Genomic DNA, 23,331 nt, shown 5'->3' on the forward strand with positions numbered 1-23,331 from the left:
TCCAATGGGTTATCTAGGTGTGGGTTCACTGCAACAATCCAGGTGGACAATGAGGTCATGTCCTGTAGACAAGGGCTCCCATTGTATCCTCACTAGCAGCTCAAACTCCAGTGTGACTTGGGCACAGAGAGAAAGAGAACATCCCACAGTGGGGGCCACAACAACCAAAGAGGATCTTCTCTCATGGCCTTGCCCCTAGGTCTCCTCCAAAGAAACCAGCTCAAAGCCTTGCTGAGCCCTAGAAGGATCCATCAGGACAAAAAGTCTCCTGTGTGCATATCTTTCCTCTGTTCATCAGACACTTGATGTGGTGTACAGTGGAGTCCATTACATGTGGAGTCCATTCAGTGAAGGAACAGGTTTTACATCAAGATTTGTCTCAATATAGAACCTCATTAGCTAGAGGCATGAGTCCTCATTGTGTCATCTATAAAATGAGGACAACATGAATTGCCCTCCTCTAATATGAAGATCTGTTGTGAGGATTAAATTAGATCACCTGCAGTAGTATCTGGCACATGGTAGACACCTACTACCTATTAATTACATATTTTTTCTTCCCTGTGTGTTGAGAGGCACTTTTCAATAACTAAACATTTGAGAAGTATATTAGTCAGTGTTATCCAGGGCATAGAATGAAAAGAATACATGCGTACATACAGAGATATATTTTAACAACTTTGCCCAAACAATTGTGGGAACTGACAAATCTGAAATCTATATGGCCGGCCAGCAAGTTGGAAACTCATGTAAGAGTTGTGCTGCAATCTTGAATCCAAGTTCTGTGGGGGCAGAGCCTGGAAACTCAAACAGGGTTTCCATGTTGCTATCTTGAGCAGAATTCCTTCTCCTTCAGATAACCTCAGTCTTGGCTCTTAAGGCTTTCAGCTGATTAGGTGAGACCAACCCACACTATGGAAGCTCATCTGCTTTATTCAAAGTCCACTGACTTCAGCGTTAATGACATCTGGGGTAGGTTCAGTCTGTTAGGTGGCTCAGTCTGTTAGGATTCCCAGATCTTGGTTTCAGCTTAGATCATGATCTCAGGGTTGTGAAATCCAGCCCATGTCAGGCTCTATACACTGAGCATAGTGCCTGCTTAAGATTCTCTCTTTCCCTCTCCCTCCACCCCTCCCTCCCCCAGTAGGACACACACTCTTTCTGTCTGTATCTCTCTCTCTTTCTTAAAAAAAAAAAAAAAATATATATATATATATGCTTTTTTAATATATATTTATATAATAGTATATATATATATATATATATATATATATATATATATATATATAATAGTTAATCACATCTAAAAAATACCTTTTCAACATCTAGACTACTGTTTGACCAGACAAGTGGGCATCATAACCTAGCTAAGTTGACACATAAGATTAACCATTATAAAGGTGTAAATACATGAGGGATAGCAATTAAAACATCTATATATAGTCAACTCATGAGTGGACGACTCTCTCAAATTCCCCTGAAAAGGGTCACCAGCTCAAATCTTAAGGGGCCAGTGAACATGTAGGAAAGTGTAAGATATTCAGGATGAATGATGGGCATCATGAGCTTGAGAGTAAAAACCCCATGTAAATATATTCAAGTTCAAAATTTAAAAAAAAAAAGTGGCAAAAATGTTGTACATGCCCTTCAGCTTTCCTGGGTTCAGCAGTGAAGCACATCATGATATCCAGCTGTAGCACATCAGGTTCCCAAGAAACTCAGCTTTTCCAGATGCTCAAGGAGAGTATTTCTTTATATGTATTTTTATTTTATTTTATATTTTTAGTATTCCAAAATTCATTGTTTATGCACCACACCCAGTGCTCCATGCAATACGTGCCCTCCTTAATACCCACCACCAGGTTCACCCAACCCTCCACCTTCCACCCCTCTAAAACCTTCAATTTCTTTCTCAGAGTCCACAGTCTCTCATGGTTCATCTCCCCCTCTGATTTCCCCCAACTCACTTCTCCTCTCTATCTCCCAATGTCTTCCATATTATTTCTTATGCTCTACAAGTAAGTGAAACCATATGATAATTGACTCTCTCTGCTTGACTTATTTCACTCAGCATAATCTCCTCCAGTCCTGTCTATGTTGATACAAAAGTTGGGGTATTCATAGTTTCTGATGCAGGCATAATACTCCATTGTATATATGGACCATATCCTTTTTATCCATTCATCCATTGAAGGGCATCTTGGTTCTTTCCACAGTTTGGCGACTATGGCCATTGCTTCTATGACCATTGGCATACAGATGACCCTTCTTTTCACTACCTCAGTATCTTTGGGGTAAATACCCAATATTGCAATCACAGGGTCTTACATAAAAGATAAGGGGGAGACCTTATCTTTTATGTAATCATATAAAAAATTTTAATTTTTTAAGGAATCTCCACATGGTTTTCCAAAGCGACTGTACCAACTTGCATTCCCACCAAGAGTGTAAGAGGGTTCCCCTTTCTCCACATCCTCTCCAACACGTGTTGTTTCCTATCTTGTTGATTTTGGCCATTCTAACTAGTGTCAGCTGGAATCTCAGTGTGGATTTGATTTGAATCTCCCTGATGGCTAATGATGACGAACATTTTTTCATGTGTCTGTTAGTCACTTGTATGTCTTCTTTGAAGAAGTATCTGTTCATGTCTTCTGCCCATTTTTTGACATGATTATCTTTTTTTGAGTGTTGAGTTTGAGGAGTTCTTTATAGATCTTTGATATCAGCCCTTTGTCTATAGTGTCATTTGCGAATATCTTCTCCCATTCCATGGGTTGCCTCTTTATTTTGTTGAGTGTTTCCTTTGCTGTGCAGAACCTTTGATCTTGATGAAGTGTCAAAAGTTCATTTTTTCTTTTGTTTTTTTTTTTGCCCTTGGAGACATGTCTTGAAAGAAGTTGCTGTGGCCAATGTCGAAGAGGTTACTGCCTATGTTCTCCTCTAGGATTGTGATAGATTCATGCCTCATGTTGAGGTCTTTTATCCATTTCAAGTTTATCTTTGTGTGTGGTGTAAGAGAATGGTTGAGTTTCATTCTTCTACACATAGCTCTCCAATTTTCCCAGCACGATTTACTGAAGAGACTCTCTTTTTCCACTGTATATTTTTTCCTACTTTGTCGAACATTAACTATAGAGTTGAGGGTCCATATCTGGGCTCTCTACTCTGTTCCACTGGTCTATGTGTCTGTTTTTGTCCCAGTACCATGCTGTTTTGGTGATCACAGCTTTGTAGTAAAGCTTGAAATCAGGCAACGTGATGCCCCCAGTTTTGTTTTTCTTTTTCAACATTTCCTTAGTAATTCGGGGTTCCATACAAATTTTAGGATTGTTTGTAATAGCTCTTTGAAATATGCTGGTGGAATTTTGATCGGAATGGCATTGAAAGTATAGATTGCTCTAGGCAGTATAGACATTTTAACAATGCTTATTCTTCCAATTCATGAATATAGAATGTTCTGCCATCTTCTTGTATCTTCTCCAATTTCTTTCATGAGTGTTCTGTAGTTCCTCAAGTACAGATCCTTTACCTCTTTGGTTAGGTTTATTCCCAGGTATCTTATGGCTGTTGGTGCTATAGCAAATGGAAGCAATTCTCTAATTTCCCTTTCTGTGTTTTCATTGTTAGTGTATAAGAAAGCAACTTATTTCTGTACATTCATTTTGTATCCTGCCACATTACTGAATTGCTGTATGAGTTCTAGTAGCTTGGGGGTAGAGTCTTTTGGGTTTTCCATATAAAGTATCATGTCATCTGCAAAGAGAGAGAATTTGACTTCTTCATTGCCAATTTGAATACATTTTATCTCTTTTTGTTGTCTGATTGCTGTTGCTAGGAATTCCAGTACTATGTTGAGCAAGAGTGGTGAGAGTGGGTATCCTTGTCATGTTCCTGATCTCAAATGAAAGGTTGTCAGCTTTTCCCCATTGAGAATGATACACAGGGAGAGAACATCCCTATACTTTGAATCATTCTAATCAGGAAGGGATGCTGTATCTTGTCAAATGCGTTTTCTGCATCAGTTGAGAGAACCATGTGGTTTTTGTCTCTTCTCTTATTGATTTGTTTTATCACATTGATTTATTTGCAAATGTTGAACCACCCTTGCATCCCATGGATAAATCCCATGGTCATGGTGGATAATCTTTTCAATGTACTGTTGGATCCTATTAGCTAGAATCTTGTTGAGAATATTGGCATATGTATTCATCAGGGATATTGGTCTGAAATTCTCCTTTTTGGTGGGGTCTTTGAATGGTTTGAGGATCAGGGTAATGCTGGCTGCATAAAAAGAGTCTGGAAGTTTTCCTTCTGCTTCTATCTTTTGAAACAGTTTCAGGAGAATAGGTATTATTTCTTCTTTCAGTGTTTGGTAGAATTCTCCAGGGAATCTGTCAGGCCCTGGGCTTTTGTTTTGGGGGAGGTTTTTGATCACTGCTTCAATCCCATTACTATATATTGGTCTATTCAGGTTGCCAATTTCTTCCTGATTCGATTTTGGAAGTTTATAGGTTTCCAGGAATGCATCCATTTCACCTACTTTGCTTAGCTTACTGGCATATAACTGTTGATAATAATTTCTGATGATTGTTTCTATTCCCTTGGTGTTAGTCATGATCTCTCCTTTTTCATTCATAATTTTATTAATTTGGGTCCTTTCGCTTTTCTTTTGGATTAGTTTGGCCAGTGGTTTATCGATCTTATTGATTCTTTCAAAAAACCAGCTTCTAGATTCATTGATGTGTTCTACTGTATTTCTGGTTTCTAATTCATTGATCTTTGCTCTAATCTTGATTATTTCCCTTCTTGTGCATGGGGTTGGTTTAATTTGTTGTTGATTCTCCAGTTCTTTAAGGTGTAAAGAGAGCTAGTGTATTCTAGATTTTTCAATTTTTTTGAGGGAGGCTTGTATGGCTATGTATTTCCCCCTAGGACCTCCTTTGCCATATCCCATAGGTTTTGCACCGAAGTGTCTTCATTCTCATTGGTTTCCATGAATTGTTTAAATTCTTCTTTGATTTTCTGGTTGAGCTAAACATTCTTAAGCAGGGTGGTCTTTAGCTTCCAAGTGTTAGAATTCCTTCCAAACTTTTTCTTGTGGTTGAGTTCCAGTTTCAAAGCATTGTGGTCTGGGGATATGCAGGGAATAATCTCAGTCTTTTGTTATTGGTTGAGCTCTGATTTGTGACCCAGTTTGTGATATATTCTGGAGAAACTTCCATGTGTGCTCGAGGAGAATGAGTATTCTGTTGTTTTAGGGTGGAATGTTCTGTATATAGCTATGAGGTCGATCTGGTCCAATGTGTCATTCAATGCTTTTGCTTCTTTATTGATTTTCTGCTTGGATGATCTATTACTGAGAGTGGCATGTTAAGATCCTCTACTATGTTAACATAGTTTTAATTTTTATTTATTTTTTTTTTCTTTTCAGTGTTCCAGAATTCATTGTTTATGTACCACACCCAGAGCTCCATGCAATACATATGCTTCATAATATCCACCACCAGGCTCACCCAACCCCCCACCATCCACCCCTCCCAGAACCTTCAGTTTCTTTCTCAGAGTCCACAATCTCTCATGGTTCATCTCCCCCTCTGATTTCCCCCAACTCACTTCTCCTCTCCATCTCCCAATGTCTTCCCTGTTATTTCTTATGCTCTACAAGTAAGTGAAACCATATGATAATTGACTCTCTCTGCTTGACTTATCTCACTCAGCATAATCTCCTCCAGTCCTGTCCATGTTGATACAAAAGTTGGGTATTCATCCTTTCTGATGGAGGCATAATACTCCATTGTATATATGGACCATATTTTCTTTATCCATTCATCTATTGAAGGGCATCTTGGTTCTTTCCACAGTTTGGTAACTGTGGCCATTGCGGCTATGACCATCGGGGTACAGGTGGCCCTTCTTTTCACTACCTCAGTATCTTTGGGGTAAATACCCAATAGTGCAATTGCAGGGTCATAAGGAGCTCTATTTTTAGTTTTTTAAGAAATCTCCACACGGTTTTCCAAAGGGGCTGCACCAACTTGCATTCCCACCAAGAGTGTAAGAGGGTTCTCCTTTCTCCACATCCTCTCCAACACATGTTGTTTATTGTTTTGTTAATTTTGGCATTCTAACTAGTGTAAGCTGGTGTCTCAATGTGGATTTGATTTTCATCTCCCTGATGGCTAATGATAATGAGCATTTTTTCATTTGTCTGTTAGCCATTTGTATGCCTTCTTTGGAGAAGTGTCTGTTCATGTCTTCTGCCCATTTTTTGACATGATTATTTGTTTTCTGTGTGTTGAGTTTGAGGAGTTCTTTATAGATCTTGGATATCAGCCCTTTGTCTAATCCTGTACTATTAATGTATTTGTATCAATATGACTCTTTATCTTGATTAACAGTTGTCTTATGTAGTTGGATGCTCCTGTATTGGGGGCATAAATATTTATAATTTTTAGATATTCTTGGTGGATAGACCCTTGAAGAATGATGTAGTGTCCTCCTTTATCTCTGACTATAGTCTTTAGTTTAAAATCTAATTTGTCAGATATGAGAATTGCTACCAGTTTTCTTTTGCAGCACATTGGCATGAAAGATGCTTCTCCAACCCTTCACTTTTAGTCTGGATGTATCCTTAGTCTTCAGATGGGTCTCTTGTAGACAACATATGGATAGTTCCTGTCATTTTTATCCAATTTTCAACCCTTTGCCCTTTTATGGGAGAGTTTAGGCCATTCATGTTGAGAGTGATTACTGAAAAATACATTTTTATTGATATCATGTTGCCTGTGAAGTCCTTGTTTCTATAGGTTGTCTCTATGGATTTCTGTTCTATGACTCTCTTGGGTTCTTTCTTCTTTTCTATTACCCCCCCCCCTTAACATTTCTTATACTGCCAGTTTGGTGGTCACAAACTCTTTTAAACCTTGCAAATCTTGGAAGCTCTTTATCTCTCCATCCATTTTGAATGTCAGCCTTGCTGGAAAAAGTATTCTTGGCTGCATGTTCTTCTCATTTAGTGTCCTGCATATGCCTTGCCAGCCCTTTCTGGTTTGCCAGGTTTCTGTGGACAGGTCTGACATTATTCTGATGGACCTTCCTCTGTACAGAAGGACTCTCTTCCCCATAGCAGCTCTCAAAAGCTCTTATCTAAAATTATGATTCTTCAGTCTCACAATCAAGTGTCTTGAGGTCTTTCTAGATTCATTGATCTTGGGGGGTGGGTGGCCTTTCTGCCTCTAGGACACAAACCCTGGTTCCATTTTCCAGACTGGGAAAATTTTCATGGAGAAATTGTTGAACTATATCCTCTAGTCTTCTTTCTTTCTCCTCACCCTCAGGGATCCCAATAATTCTGACATTGGAATGTTTCATGGCATCATTTATTTCCCTAATTCTGTTTTCATGGCTTCTAACCTGTTTGTTCCAGGCCTCCTCCTGATCCTTTTCCTCTCAGTTTGTCCTCTAGATCATTAATTCTGTCTTCTGCTTCGGTTACCTTAGCTGTTAGAGTATATAGATTAGATTGGATCTTACTGATACATTTTTAACTTCTTCCCAGGTGGCTTTCACTTCTGCTCTAATCAATTCCATGTTATCACTAATCGTTTTCTCCAACCTAACCATTGCCTGGATAAGTGTTAAGCTGAATTCCTTTTCCAACATACTGTTTATGTCCATATCCAAAAGCTGTGATGGAGAGGGTACAGTCTCTGAACTTTTCCTCTGTTGGGTATTCCTTCTTCTAGTCATTTTGGTGAGAGGTAGTTGAGGGGATGTGTAGCTGAATATATCAACCATGATCCATGCAAGGTGCATGCTGGAATGCTTCTGAGCATTGGAAGTTACCACCAAAGAGAAAGAAAAAAGAAAAAAGAGAGAGAGAGAGAAAGAGAGAGACAGGAAAAAAGAGAGAAAGAGAGAGAGAGAGAGAAGCCAGAATGGGCCCCAAAGGTAAAATTTTTAAGGTACACAAACAAAAATGGAGAAATAAAAAGACTGACACAAGTAAATGACAAGATAAAAGAGAGAGAGAGAGAAAGAACCGTGCCAAAAAGAACCCCAAGTATAAGATTTATGTAATACCAGAACAAAAACAAATACACAGAAACACTGATTGAAGAAAAGGATGGGATGGTGGTTATAAATCCTCAGTGTGGGCGAGGGAGATTATTTTTATTCTTCTTGGGTGTACCTTGATATCTTTGTTAAGGGACTCAACTTTCCAGAGATAAAGAGGGATTAAAACTGGTTTTTATATAGGGGTAGTATTGATTGGGGAAAGAGGATTACCTTGAAGCTTATCTCTATATGATTTTTTTTAATAGAAAAGAAAAAGAAAAACACAAGTATATGTATAAAAAAAAAGTTCAAGCTAAAAGGTTATTATGGAATATGCTGTATTAAACCTCTAGTTGTAATGGTAACTAGGTTTAAAAAATTAAACAGAACAAGAATAGTGAGAACAAATTAAAAATAAAAGTTATATCTATGAAATATACAGGTTTTAGGGCAATACAAGAAGCTTAATATATTGTTTTCCCCTGATATTAGGGTTTTACAGTTTTACGGGGACCCTGTGGTGGTTGTCCTCTCATTGTTTTGGCTGGATTCCTGGGGGAGGACCCTGCCTCGCATTGTTTTTCAGGCAGTTTTGCTTGGGCTGAGTCCTCCTGCCCCATATCAAGGGGCCAGGTTCTGTGGAAACTATTTTTTCAGGCTTTTGTTCTCTGGAGGGTTTTTTCTGTTTTTTGTGTTTTTTGTGTTTTGTTTTGTTTTCCCCTTTGGTGGCTTTTTGCAGCTTTTTGGAGGTTTAATGGAAAGCAAACTGCACCCAGACCTCCTTCTCAGAGAGAAGCCTCAGTCTGCTCCCCTCTGGGTGGTCCAGAACACACAGACTCCCCCTCTGCAAACTCCATCTGCTGAGCCATGCAACCTCCCACAGGCAATGCACGTCCCCAGCCACTGTCTCAGGGGTCACCCAAAGCATCCACTTGTCTCTGCATCCCTGTCCCACTAAAACTACAAGCAATATTGGTCCAGGGAACCCAAGTGCTGTGGCTACCTTTGTCGGAACTCTGTCTGGGGTCCAGATCTCGGATTGCCACTATGGGAGATCACACTGAGTTCCTTTCAGCCCTGGCTGGGAGAGTCCAGACCCTCCACGGGTCCTAGAGACCATGGGCTAGCACCAGGATGAAGCTTTCTCAGGCGCCAGCGGAGAGTGGGTAAGACCCCAGTCACACAGTGCACAAAAGTTCTAGGGAGCACAAGCTGGCAGCATCACCAGACTCCCTCATACAGGGGCGGGAATGTGCCCAGCTGAGACATGATGCAAGCCTGAAAGCCTGCAACCCTGGAGACTCTGCCACACTCTGTCTGGCATGGGTGGTTGCTGGCAGTGGCCGTCCTGGGACCATGCGTTTAGGCCCATGCCCATGAACACCCAATTCCATCAGTTACCCCTTAAGATCCTTTTTCCTTTTTGAGTGCTTTTAACCAGACTCCAAGTTAATCCTGGTCCACAATCACAGGGCACTCTCATATTGAGGTATTACTTTCCAGTGGGTCACTTCTGTTGGCTCCCTCCTCCTGTTTATCCTCTGATTATTCCCACTCTGCTTTGCCTCTTCACTGGAGTCTTCTATCCCTGTAGAGATCCAGAAATGTAAATCCTACCTCTCAGGCTGGTTTCATGGGTGTTCGGAGTGTTCTGGTAGATAATTAGCTCACTTTAGGGAACTGGTTGAAACACGGTCTCAACTTCTCCACCATCTTGCCCCTCTCTTCCTCAAGGAGAGCATTTCTTAGGTTTAGAAGAAACTGTGTAGGAATATACCACTTGAAAGAAGTTTGCACATACCACCCACACAGCTTAGGGACCAAGTGGAAGAAACAAAATGGGCACTTCTCACTTGGAAAAGTTGAGACAACTGATGTGGTGACTATTTTAAGGGAGTTAGAAGAACCGCATCCTACTACAAAAAAATGATTGCGGTGGCCTCTCATGAGCAAAAGAGTTAGAGAACCAGTTTATTCTGGTCTTGGCTGGAGCTTTCTGTAATTAGCTGAAAAACCTTCAAAAATCGGCCTGACATTTTCAGAGGTCATAGAAAGTTATAAAATAGGCCACAAAAAGATTTGAGCTGATTTGGTTTTTAGGTTCGCAAAAAATCCTTCCAGACATTACTAAAGTGTCATCTGCAGTCATGCTTCCACATTGAGTAGACGATATGCATGGCATACAGACACTAAAATGTGCCCTCCCCCCGATTATCTATCCCCTGGTACTCATGTTCCTCCTTGTGTAGTCCCCTCCCCTGGAATGTGAACAAGAGCTGTGGTTCAAGGAAATGGGTTGTCACTTCTGTTTTTATGTTGCCTAAGATTACAACTTCCTCTTGTCTTCTTGGTTGGCATACTTTGATGAGGTAAGTGGCATGTTGGGGAGGTCCACATGGCAAGGAACTGAGGACAGGCTCCAGCCAATGAACGCTAAGGACCTGAGGTCCCTAGCCCAATAGGCCTTAAGAAACTGACTCCTGCCAACAATCATGTGTACTTAGGAGCAGTGGAGCTTTCCAACCCTGGTTGATACCTTGACTGAAGCCTCAAAAAGACTCTAAAACAAAGGACCCAGGAAAGCCATGCCTACATTCCTGATCCACAAATCTGTGAAATAATAAATGTGTTGATTAAGTTATTAAGTTTGTGATAGTATTGATATGCAACAATAGATAACTAATACAGTATGGCACATTTTTTAAGATGGAAACAAAAGGTGATATAACATCTCTAAAGATGCTAAAATAGCAAGTGCATTCTCATCCTTCTGAGGGCATGATAGCAGAAACCAATAGAAGAGAATTGATAATCATAGAAGAATTGATCAATTGTATAGGAGAGAAAATGATCCTGTGGATTTATAAGGGAGGAAAAAAATCCAATGGATTTTATAAGGGAGTAGAAACTTTCACAGATTGTGTAAAAGAGAAGGAAAGCTCATGGATGCACAAATTAAAGTTCAAGGTGATGCTGGTACAAAGTAGAAGTAACACATAGCATAGTGGAATTCATGGCTCTTGAAGGGTTGTGCTAATGAGTATGAGGTCTTTTGGTTGGGCTGGACTCAAAGTGGGATCCCAGGAGACCCTATAAAATAGCTAGTGCCACCACCCTTTCTAGATAGACTCCTCAAGTCAATGAAGACCTGTGCCATTGTGTGGTGTTCATCTCTCAGGCTGAGAAAAAAGACAACAGAGTGCTGTGTCTATGGAAGTGTTCCAAAGCTCTATAGCTAAATTAATGACAGAATAAGGAAAGCAGTAGGTTATGGTGTCCATATTTTTAAAGTCCACATGAGAAACAAATGTCTTATACTTGGAGGTTGAGTGGCAGAAACAGACTGAGCCAAAGAGATCATATCACAGGGACAGACATGACTTGCTCTTTAAGTATATGCTCTATGTAACTTTACTGAAGCATTCAAAGCCATTAACCAGAAACAGCAAGAAAATTCTAGAGTTAAGGCCAATGACATAACCTCTAATGCCTATAAAGTATTGGATTAGATAATGAAGTTGAATTTCCTGCTTTAAAAAAAAAGGTAGGGGGGAGACCTGTTGGAATCCAATATTCTATTTACCTGGGAAAATATTGGAAAATTAACTGTCTGCCAAGGAAGCAGTTGTTACACTTAGATTAGATTGGATCCTTCTGGATGACCAGCCAGTACAGCCAAGCTCCCAAAACAAATGGCTGGGTAAAAGACCAAAATGACGGAGGAGCGTAATTGTACTTTCTGTAAAGTCCCTGTCACAAGTAGGTCTCCATTTTTTCTAGCAGATGCTTCTCATTCTCCTAAAGTTAAGAAGAGCTTTATGTTGGTATCCTCAGCTATATGAGATAATAACCACATGCTGGTTGTTCTCAAAAGAAAAATCAGAAAACAAAAAAGAAGCGACCTACAAACAAATTAATAATTAATGCCAGGATTTTGTATCTCTCCAATAAAATAACCTACCATTTTGACCTGGATGAAATATTTTAATTATCAAACTGCACTTCTCAATGTTATTGGTTGTCTACCTTTGGTAATCTTTAGTCATTCTGAGTGAGAATCAGGTCCTAGGTTAAAAAAAAAAAAAAATGACCACTAATGTGCAGTTGATATATGAGGGAGGTACTGTAGCTCTGCCTTTTCTTGTTTGTAAAATGGGGATGATGAGATAAATCAGTGACTCAATCAAATCCAGATCAAGTACAAGTGTGTGCTCTTTTTTTTTTTTTCTTTAAGATTTATTTATTTACTTTAGAGGGTGGGGGGAGGGGTCAAGAGAGAATCTTCAAGCAGACTCCAGGCCGGGTATGGAGCCTGACAAAGGGCTCAATCTCATAATGCTGAAATCATGACATGAGCCAGAATCAACAGTGGGACACTTGACTATGCCACCCAGGTGCCCCCTCAAGTGTGTCCTCTTAATTCTGTGTCCACACCATTACCTTTGTGAGGACTGACACCTCTCTGACCTGATAGTCTCCTCCTCAGGGGACAACTGTCCTTAAAATCTTCAGCTTTGTCCCCATCTTTCCTTCCAATTTCCTTTCTCTCCTACTGAAAAATAGAGCCAAGGCCCATTTTGACTTTGAGATCTAGGACTTTCCAAAGATTCAGAATGCAATGTGATTTTGTACTAGACTTTGTGAATCTCCACCTAGGTTTCCCTCAACCTTCTTTGTGAATTGCCTTGGTTGGATTTGGCTTACCTTGAACAGCCCACATCCACTGACTGGTCCACCCAGAGGCACAAAAGGCCAGCTCTCCTACCACAGTTTGGGACATTGTGAAGGGCCATCATGACAGCCTCAGAGTACAGCCCATATTGTTCCCTTGCCAATCTTTCCCCTTTTCTCTCCTTCCTTGGGGACTGATCCCAGGAGCTCACCCTAATGCATTTCTTACATGATTCCATTTCAGGGCCTATTTCCTCAGGATCCCAACATCATCAATTCCTTAGGAGACAGAACATGAGTTAAACATGAGATGAAGAAATCCAGTAGAGCTGGGGATAGAGTGGGATAGGTCTCTTTCAGAGAGTTCTGTGAGGACTTCATGGATTAATATGTGTGAAATGCCAAACAATAGCCAGTAAGTTATAAATTCCATGTAAGTTTTGAGTTGTCATTACGATCATTATATAGTGTTACACATTATTACCACTCATAATCTTGGAGTCAACAATCCAGGTGCACAAGTCACTGAAGGATTATGACTTAAGAGCAATTTGTGTGATTTCTCAGGAGTCTGCAAGATACCTGTGAATGTATAGAATGGGAAGCTTCTGAAAAAGTTGCACTTGATCTGGAAGTTTATGAAGAGAAGTGTAGTTTCACAACAGAAGAAATGGTAGTGCTTTCTCTGCGCTGGTCAGACTGTGACCACCATATTGGGTGTGGCTTAAAGTATAGGAGAAGGTGAGAAATTTGAGAGGAATGACCAGGACAGATTGAAGCAGGTGTCTTTAGCTTTAGATTTTTCCACCTTCCTCCCACCTCCCAGCTCGCCCCATCATTTGTCTGAGAACTACCTTAAGATCCTCATCTATCACTTCGGGGAAGCTGCCCTTGACTACCTTCTCACTTAAAGATTTAACCAGTTTCTTCCTTCTTTTTCCTTCTAGATCATATATGGGTTTTGTTGTTATTTGTTTTTTTTTCTCATTGCACCTATTGTTTTGCCTTAATTTGGATTTGGGTCTAATTTATTTTCTGAAACTTAAGACAGGTTAGATGCTTGTATGTTAGTTTCCTAGGGCTGCCATCATAAATTACCATAAACAGGTGGCTTAAAACAACATAAACTTATTTTCCACAGTTCTGGAACCCAGCAGTTTAAAATCAGCTGGGCTGTGCTCCCTCTAAAGACTCTGCAGGAGAATCCTTCCTTGCCTCTTCCAGACTTGGGTGGTTCCATGGCCCATGGCTCCAGTCTCTGCCTCCATCTTCATGTGGGTCTTCACACAGCCTTCCTTCATGTTCTCTCCTCTCTTCTCAAAAAGCCCTGTCAATGGTTTTAGGGTCGACCGTATTCCCGGACGATTCCATCTCAAGATCCTTAGCAGGATTATATTCTCAAAGAATCTTTTTTCCAAATACAGTCACATTCACAGTTCTCAGGAACACATATTATTGGTAGACATCCCTCAACCTACTACAGCATGTATATATTGATTTCACCATGGAACTAGTACACCAGTTCTAAACTGTCAGGTAGGTTAGGTCTACTCAAAAAGCAATGGGAATCATAGAAGTTATATTAAAAAAAAAAAAAAGGAGAGATCAAGAAAACAAATGTGTGAAGGGATACCAGATGGGTTTTGTTAATTGACCATGCAAGTGGGAGGTGGAGAAAAGAAGAAAATCAAGGACGGCCAGAAGGTGTCGAACCTCAAATGCTGGGAGGATAATCAAGAAGAGAGGCTGGATGGTGTGGGTGATGTGTTCTTGCTCTTGCTTTGGCAGGATGAGAGATGTTTGGAAGCAGGCTCACCTGCTGGTTCTCTGTGCCTCAGTTTCCCCACAAGCCAGTGGCACTTCTCACTTTTACAGGATGTCCTGAGTTCTCTGGGCAATGAATTAACTTGTGTTGCTTCCCTGGTGGGCACTTGCGTAGGATCAATGACAAGTAATAGAGTAGCAGTTTAAAAATGCTGATGTGATTCATTTTACGACATGGGTGGGACAGGCAGAGTGGCCCACAGAAAGGACAGCTGGTCCCAAATGTTTGAGGCCTTGTAAAATGATGCATATCTACTTAACACTGCTGTAGTAAACAGAACTGTCATTCCTAGGCTCACAGACACAATGGCCAACTTGGGAATGCTGAACCTTCCAAGGTCAGATCTCAATTTAATGCAAAGCAAACAATCTTGACCCATGATGATTAACATTCTTAAGCACATTTTCTGTGACAGACTGAAACTTTATGATTCTTTCAACATTGTACTTTTTTTTTTTTTTTAATGTGTCTCTAAAAACTGGAGCCCTAAAGAATGATTTGAAATAGAGAAACCTGGTAGGGGGTAAAACTGTGGAACTGGACATTTTAGTTTTCCTTGAGTTTAGCAAACAAAATTCAAAGCCAAATAACTGGGAAGGAGCAGGAAACAGGGAGAGAACCACTTTGATTTCTAATCTATGCTCTTTCCATGCTTAGCGAAATAAGTCATGCATTTCCAAATCAAATAGACTTTAACTACTTACTATCCAGGTAAATTGCCATTTATTTGCCAGCTTCGTTAACAGTTTCCTCACATAATCCATTGTCAGAGGAGGACCTCCCCACCCGACCCATTTTCTCTCTGTTCCTCAGTGGTTTTCAGTGAGGTCCGGCCCTGAGCTTCTGGAAATCACTGGCTCCTGGTTCCCCTCAAGCACATCTGACATGCACCTAGCCAGAGGTCAGAGCTCTGGCCTGCAACCAGCTTGCTCACTGTAGCCAAACCCCCTTGGCTCTCAGGCTCCTGTGTCCTGGTCTGTATTTTGGACCTGAGAAGGAGATCTGCCCATCTGAGGGTTGCTGTCAACATCAAATACAAAAGAATTTGAATTCAACTCTCTTCTTAAAGTTAAAAAGTCGAAAACAAGTTATCTGGAAAAGTAAAGGTAGCATCCAGGATGTTGGGTTCTTAAGGTATCTAGAAAGAGGTTGAGGAAATTCTCAGAATCTTTCCCATTCTCCTACCATGGGACAAGTTAAAGCCATTTAGGCAAACGTTATGTGGGTTGTCAGAGTGCACAAAAGCTCTGTCATGATAGATGAAACTGAGGGTCTCCTTCTCTGTGCAGGGACAAGTCAGGATTTCCTTGGTAGCAGAAAGACCCACAGGATTCGGCACATAAAGGGCATGCTCACTTCTGTGAATGAGCCCAATGGGCAGGCCATTTGTCGATTCTTTATTGATTCATCTATTTGTTTCTTACAAACATTCCTGAAGTCAGGGAGCCAGTGTGCTGGGAAAGAAATAATTCCCAGGATACAGCTATACTGTCAAGCTACTAGTCCAGGGGAACACAATCACATGAACAGGCACACAAAAAATAAGATTGCTTGTTTACTTGTTTATGGCTTATCTCCCCAACAAAAGTAAGATTCATGAGGCAAACTCCATCCACCTTCTTTAACAACTGCATCTCACTGCATGGCCTCCAGCCTGGTACAGAGTAGATTTGATAACTGTTCATTGAATTAATGAGTGAATGGATCCGTGAACAAATGAATGAATGATTCAACAGAGATATATCAAAAGTCCTAAAGAGGAAGCAGCATAGAACTCATGGGAAACTAGTATTGGAACTAGACCCTGAAGAATGGGAAAGTTTTTGGCAGATGGAGAGGAGGCCAAAGAAAAATCTAATCAGTGATGTGGGAGCATGCAGACGTAGGGCCCAGAGAGAGGACAGTGTGGGGCCCTGGCAGGGGGACAGGATGGGAGGGAACAGAGACACAGACAACAGAAATTGTGCCCCAGGCCACTGAGGCAAGCCTCTCAGAGATCATGGGAATGAGTTTGGATTTCATCCCCCAGAAAGGGAAAGTGGTGTGGCTTTTCCAGCAGGCAGTTGACATAATATCCTGCTAAGTAGAAAGGTCACAGTCACTCCTGCTGCATTTTGGTGTGTGGATTGGATCCGAAGCCAGAAAAGCAGGTAACAGCTTGATGCTGGGGATTAAACTGAGATAAAAAGAGCAGATTGATGATGGAAAAGAGCAAGGCAGAAGGAGCAGGAGAAGGGAAATCCGTGTGTCTGCCAAAAGAGCATGGCGATGTTGGTGTTGGGGACAGGAGAGAGAAAGCTCAAGGTTAGTGCCCATGCTGTTGGTTTGGAAACTATATGAGCAACAGAGGTGCTCACTGGGAAAGGGGCTCTGTCTGGAGGATAACCAAGCAGAAATGTCCAGAGAAGAGATGCCCATGTCAAGAACTTAGAAGGCATGAAACAAGTTTTGCCCAGATAAATAGAAAATTATGAAATATATGAAATAATACAATAATTAAATGATTTTTGAAATCATGAAATGATGAAAAAAATAAAATGAAAAACAAACAGGGTTTTGGAGGGGAGGAAGGTGGGGGGTTGGGTAAGCCTGGTGGTGGGTATTCAGGAGTGCACATATTGGATGGAGCACTGGGTGTGGTACATAAACAGTGAATTTTGGAACACTGAAGAAAATTTTAATTTAATTTTAAAAAATAAAATAAAATAAGATGAAAATAACAAAATAACACTTCATCTTTCTTTCAATTTACACAATGATGAACTATATCAAGCAACCCACTAAATTTTTTTAATTTATTTTATTTTTTTATTTTTAAGAATTTATATATTTATATGAGAGAGAGAGTATGAGGAGGGGAAGGGGCAGAGGGAGAGAGAAAAAAAGAAACCTTAAAATAGACTCCCTGCTGAGCACGAAACCCAACATGGGGCTGGATCCCAGGACCCTGAGATCATGACCTGAGCTGAAACTAAGAGGTGAATGCTTAACTGACTGAGCCACTCAGGAGCCCCACACTAATTTTTTTTTTAAACACTTATTTATCTATTTCAGAAAGACAACAGGGGGGAAGGGGGAACGAAGAGGGAGGGAGTAGAAGGTGGAGAGACAGAGAATCTTAAGCAGGCTCCACACCAAGCATGGAGCCCTATGCAGGGCTCGATCCCAGGACTCTAAGATCATGACCTGAGACTGCTTAAATGACTGAACCACCATGGTGCCCCTCACTAAATTTTTTATTTATCACTTCACAACCTATAGGCTGCACACAAAATCCAAGATGCACAGTCCAATCGCCGATAGGCATTTCCCGGAGTCCTTGGCTCCTGCATGCACAGGCTGCCCACAGAGGGCCCACTGTGGTCCAGGAGCCGACCCCTACCCAACAGAAGCACCGTCTGCACATCTCTGCCCTCACAGGCATGGTTGTTGAGCTAGCTTAGCAGTCCTGATCACAAGCTACAGGTTAAGACCAAAGGAAAATTACAACTCGGACACATGCTATGAAGGAGCCAGTCTCAGAGGGCAGGGAAGGTTCCTCTGAGGACTGGGCACCTGTGCTGAGCTCAGAAGTAGGAGTGAGAAGAGAGACAATAAACAATACCTGAAAGAGGCCTAGGGGTTAAGGTAGAGAAAGTCCAGGGACCCGGAAGAAGCGGGTTTGCCTCATGCGGAGGAAACCAGGAGGACAAGAAGGTCAGCCGAGCTAATGAGGCAGCTGTCGTGGAGCATTCGTGGAAGAATCCATTATCAATAAATGTCTGCTAACGTTCACAAAATACCTGCAAAAGAAATGGAAGTATCTCAAACACGGCTAATTGAACGAACGAGGATGCATAATAGTAATGGTTTACAATAGTGAGTGTGAACAGATTAACTCAATTTAAAATAATTTAATCTTTTCACAGTAAATGCCATAGCGAAGTATCTAAGTTATACAGAATTCCGATAAATGTCATTTGAATCTGAATTGATATTGCTAAGTAATCTTCCTTCCTACATTGGATGATGTCTGCTAGCGTGGGGTCAAATTCGAATAACAGAGGAAGCATTTGAACATTCTTTGGCTCACAGGCCCTGTCTCTCTTTGACAGCCTCCTATCAATCGCATGGTGAAGGTGTGATCCTCCTCATTTTACAGAGCGATGTCACAGGGACTCACGTAGCTCAGGGAGGGTGCCAGCGTGAGCCTGCTGATGTGGGACAGCAGCCCACATCCTCACCCTGACTGGAGTGCTTCTTCACCCCACGCTACCGCTCCTTGTAAAATAAAGCTCTTACATTTAAAAGATGTATATTGTAAAGTAATTAAATTACTTTAAACATGGATTTTTTTAATCCCAATGGAAATGCAAAGAGAGATTTGGAATTATGTGTGAGACGTTCATTACTTAAATCTGACTGGGTGGCTGTTTCTATGAATGAATGCACTTAATTAATTTTTTTCCCCCTAGCTCCTTGCTATTTCCTGACTGTAATTTATTTTCCTTCATCCCAGGGGCAACAGAAGGACAACAAAAGAAGGATCCAGTGATTTGAAATTCCAGAACCTCTGTCTGCCAAAAAATAGGTCAGAATATTTCCTTGTTTATTAATAGAAGAGTGAAAACGTAGCATCTGTGGCAAATCAGCTGACCACAATACACTCACACACGCACGTGTGCACACGCACACACGCACACCACGTTAATGTGATAGAATTTTATTGCTGCCAGCTGTCTTAGAGGTCACATGGAGACCAAGGTTCAGAAGGAAAAGAAACTCATGTGGGTTAAAATACCAGCACATGGGTGATGCAGGGAGAGGTTGAGAAGCCCTACAGCATCTGCAGAATTTCCCATGAGGGCTGCTTCCACCACCCACCAGTGGTCCAAACAGCCCAGAAGACAACCACTAAGATGGAAACTTCCATTTCCAGCTGGTGAGTGATTTAAATAATGGATCATAGATGCATCAGGCCATGAGCCCACGACCAGCTCTCACACATGAGAAGAATAGAGGAAGCCATGTACCTGTGCGGTTTTTTCTCTTTGTCCTCAGCTGAGAAAACACTTACTAAGCAGTCATGGCATTAGGACTTGCACAAGCTAGAGAATATGCAGAGATGAAAGACAAAGTCCTACCTCCCAGGGACTCAGAACCAAGTTTAAAAGGTTAGAATAGGGGCTAATTTCATGAAAGGACAAGATTCCAATCCTGAAGCCAATCCAGGTCGGCCATTGCCCAGCAGCCAGACCCTGGGCAACACCCTGATGCCCAGAGAGGGTGGTGTCCCTGCACCCCAGCAGAGCTCCCTCACTAAGCCCTGCCTGAGCAGCCTCCCTGCCCAGAAGCCCACAAGGGTCTCCGTATGTTATACCACACCTTGCATCCCAACACGCTTCAACCGAGTCAACTGCCAAACACCCATTCAGTTCCTACTATGTGCCAGGCACCCAGGCGTTCTTAGCACCCTAAGATTTCCTTGAAGAACTATTTTCCCTAAGATGAGTAAATGAATGCCTCTAAAACAGGATATTTGAAATATTGTCAAAACCACATTAAGCAAAGGAAAATTTGTGGCTGTTCTCAGACTTGTTCAATGTTTACATTAAATACATTTGAATAATGCATTTTAAGTCAGTTTTTCTTATTTCTTGACAATAGCAAGAGATGGGAGCTGGAAGGGTTAGAAGCCTTCCTTCAAATGAAGATGGTTGCAGCAATCACATACATCAAAGTAATATTTACAGCTACATTTGAAAAAGAGAGAGAGAGAGAGAGAAAGAAAGAGCAGTGCTTTTTTCCGCAGCAAATTATTTCAGGATGTGTCATAGCATGCTCAAGATATATTAAAAAGAGCAACAGACGATGCTTCTGCAACCTGTTCCAAACCATTTATAAACCTAAATTTAAAAAAAAAAATCCCATATGCATACAAATCTCTGTACCGCTGAGTATTTTATAATGAAAGTATTATATGAGTATAAATTCGTATTTGAGATATATAAATTAAATCAAAATGTCTGAAAACTACATATTTGGGTCTACCGTCATACTTCAAGAACTATTAAACCAATTAATTCATTCTCTGTACAAATGACAATTATCAGCATTTGGCAGGGAGGAGAGAAGAAGGGTGCTGTGGGCAGGGCAGGGCAGACCCCTGGAGCGCCGGGTCTCGGTGCCAGCAGACCCGCTCCCTCCCAGAGCGACCTCAGTCTGACAAGCCCATTTCCTATCTCAGTGCCTCATATACTTTAGAAAGGCTATTTGAAAGCGAATGGGTAGGCCGTCTTGTCCCCCACTGATCCCTGTATGTAAGGCAGTGCCTGTCTGTGGGAAATAAATGGGGGACCCCTGCAGTGTGCCTAGAACATAGTAGGTTCTCAATAAATAACAGTGGCTAATGGTCGCTGAGTGGTCATGTGACCATTGTGTGACCAGATGCTGGGCGCCGTTTTAAGAGCTTAATAGGTGCTGTCTCCCTGGATTCCCACAGTCCAAGTGTTATTAATCTCCTTTTTATAGGACAGAAGGCATGTCCAGGATCAGTAAACTCCCCAAGGCTGATGAGCCTGTTGCTTTTCCAGTCGTTACTGGTATCTAAAACAGCGTTGGCACTCCATGCGGCTGCCCTTAGTTAGGTGAGGGGTCCGTTCCTGCGACAGGGGCAGAGGGCTGTCCCCCAGCCTCCTCCCACACAACCCACACCCCACCCCCCACACATACACTCAAACACGCATGCGCCTCCGGACCACAGAAGATGTCCACGCTGATGCTGAGTGCCAGGGCCCCACCCATCTGATGGGGTCCAAGAGATGATCCAAGAAAAACACAGGAGCCCATCCACATCCAGTGCCCACGACGCGTCCAAACTGCTGATAGGAACGTATCCTAGAACTCCCCATAGAATTCATTGAGCTGAATCCCCAATATCCACTCCTGCTCTGTACTGCGCCCCCAAGTGCACAGAAAATGGAAAGATTCCGATTGATGTTTCACTATCGAGTCCAAACTCAAATCCGTAGTTAAGTGCCTAACGAGCACCAGCCACCACAAAAGGAATTTTGGCATTTAATCCTCGCAGTACTGATCTGAAGTAGTTATTGCAAATCCCATCTTATAGACGAGAAAGAGAGTCTGAGAGAGGTTCCATTGGCGGTCGGTCACAGAGCCGGTCACTGGTGACAGCTGGATTTAGATTCAGTCTCACCTCAAGTCGAGTGCCATTTCTGGGCTCCAGGTGACCCCAACTTTCTGTTATGTCGGCATAGTCCTATGGATTTCGTTTTCTGTTCCTGGGAGTATCCATTCGGCTCGTGTCAAGACTGCAATGAAGAAGGAGCATGTGCATGGCACCCCTGAGAAGAGCAGCCACATCCGTGACACAGCCTCACAGCCGCAGGTCTTGCAGCGTGGCCCCGGACCAGCATCCATCATCACCACCTGGGAACTCTGTAGAAATGCAGATCCTCAGGCCCTGACCTCCGGAATCAGAAGCTCAGGCGTGGGAGCCCAGGCCTCTGTGTTTCAACAAGCCCTTCTGGTGAACCTGGTGCCCATTCAAGTTTGAGAACCTCGACTTTATCATCATTACCTGGAGTGCAGCTTCGGAGCAGGAGCAGGAGGTCTCTGGGCCCAGCACTTACTCTTCCCTACCCACTACCTCCAGGAAATGGGAAGAAGAGAAGAAGTTGCAAGAAGGGGGCCGGGAGGGTAGGAGGAAGGTGGGAGAGTTCAGTGCACTAGGGACATGGAAATTCAGAGTTGAAGACACAGCCCTTGCCATCTAGATGCTCAGTCTCTGGTGGGGGGAAAGTAAAGGCTGGTATTACAGATCACAGGACACTGTGCCACGTGCAGTGAAAGAAACAGACGCAGGCCCCGGGGGACCTCCAGGGGACACTGGGGGCACTTACGGTCAGGGAGACTAAGGACTTGCCCACTAGGTTCCCAGCCATGCCTCACACTCTGCAAGTGGAGACCCTTCCCATTCCCGATGACAGCACTCTAGTCAACACTGGCTCACGCGTCCCACACTCCAATGCTCCCAATCCCCTCTCCTCACTGACTATCCATTTGTTCCCTTTTGCCAGGAATATGTGCCACAATAGTTAATTCCCCAGAGGTTGGGGGAGGGAAAGGCAAGGTACAGGTGGCTGTAATTCCTCAGCCCCCCCCCCCCCCCCCAGAGCCAGTCCTTACCCTTCAGATGCAGCAGCCCTGTTCCTATGCTAGGAGGCCCCCTGCAGGACACTGGCAGCAGGCAGCCCTCCTCCAGGAGACAGACCCAGTGTCAGGGTTCCTTCCTGCTTGTTGCTCTTGACATCTCTGCTTTCACCCTACACCCCTGCAGTGACCCTGAGCATCCATGACACTGACAGGTCCCTAAGAATACCACTCCCTCTGGCCCTCCTCGCTGGGCAGAAAGAGGGGTATTTTTCTAAAACGTGGCCAGCTGAGAGCCTTACGGAGGGCCCAAAGTGCTTTCACAGAGGGAGTGTGGACTACTGTGTGGTGCCCGGTCCTTGGGAACTCCCCAAGGTAGATGCTCAGGAAGCGTTGCTGAAGGGACGGGAGGAAGAAGGGCTGGAAGGACCCAGCAGGAGGCCGTTGGATTGCACGATGCCCAGGGCCTGGCACATACTAGATACTTGAACAGGTGGTAGAAGGAGCTTTTACCCGAAGGAAAGGATTGAGGGACACAGAGAAGAGACAGAACAAGTCAGGGAGGGCAGGGGAAAGGGTCGAGGCCATGGACTTAGGAGCCGTCCACCAGCTGGAGGAGCGCCAGA

General features: G+C 42.5%; 1 protein-coding gene and 1 long non-coding RNA gene across 3 annotated transcripts in view; one reads left to right on the plus strand and one right to left on the minus strand.

Moving 5' to 3' along the window:
- The window catches only part of CLNK (cytokine dependent hematopoietic cell linker), a 166,199-nt gene that overhangs the window by 63,724 nt on the left and 79,144 nt on the right, over positions 1–23,331 (plus strand). Inside the window, exon 3 of the mRNA XM_082728519.1 lies at positions 19,053–19,124. Coding sequence (XP_082584645.1) covers positions 19,053–19,124 — 72 coding nt within the window. The remainder of the gene's footprint in view (positions 1–19,052; positions 19,125–23,331) is intronic.
- LOC309863569 overlaps positions 1–23,331 on the minus strand; it is a 125,914-nt gene that overhangs the window by 5,171 nt on the left and 97,412 nt on the right. For both annotated transcript variants that reach the window (XR_014311111.1, XR_014311112.1), the window contains exon 4: positions 18,159–18,336. This is a non-coding gene — a long non-coding RNA (uncharacterized lncRNA). The remainder of the gene's footprint in view (positions 1–18,158; positions 18,337–23,331) is intronic.

Source organism: Mustela nivalis, assembly GCF_964662115.1.
Source record: "Mustela nivalis genome assembly, chromosome: 4".
Taxonomy (NCBI): Eukaryota; Metazoa; Chordata; class Mammalia; order Carnivora; family Mustelidae; genus Mustela; species Mustela nivalis.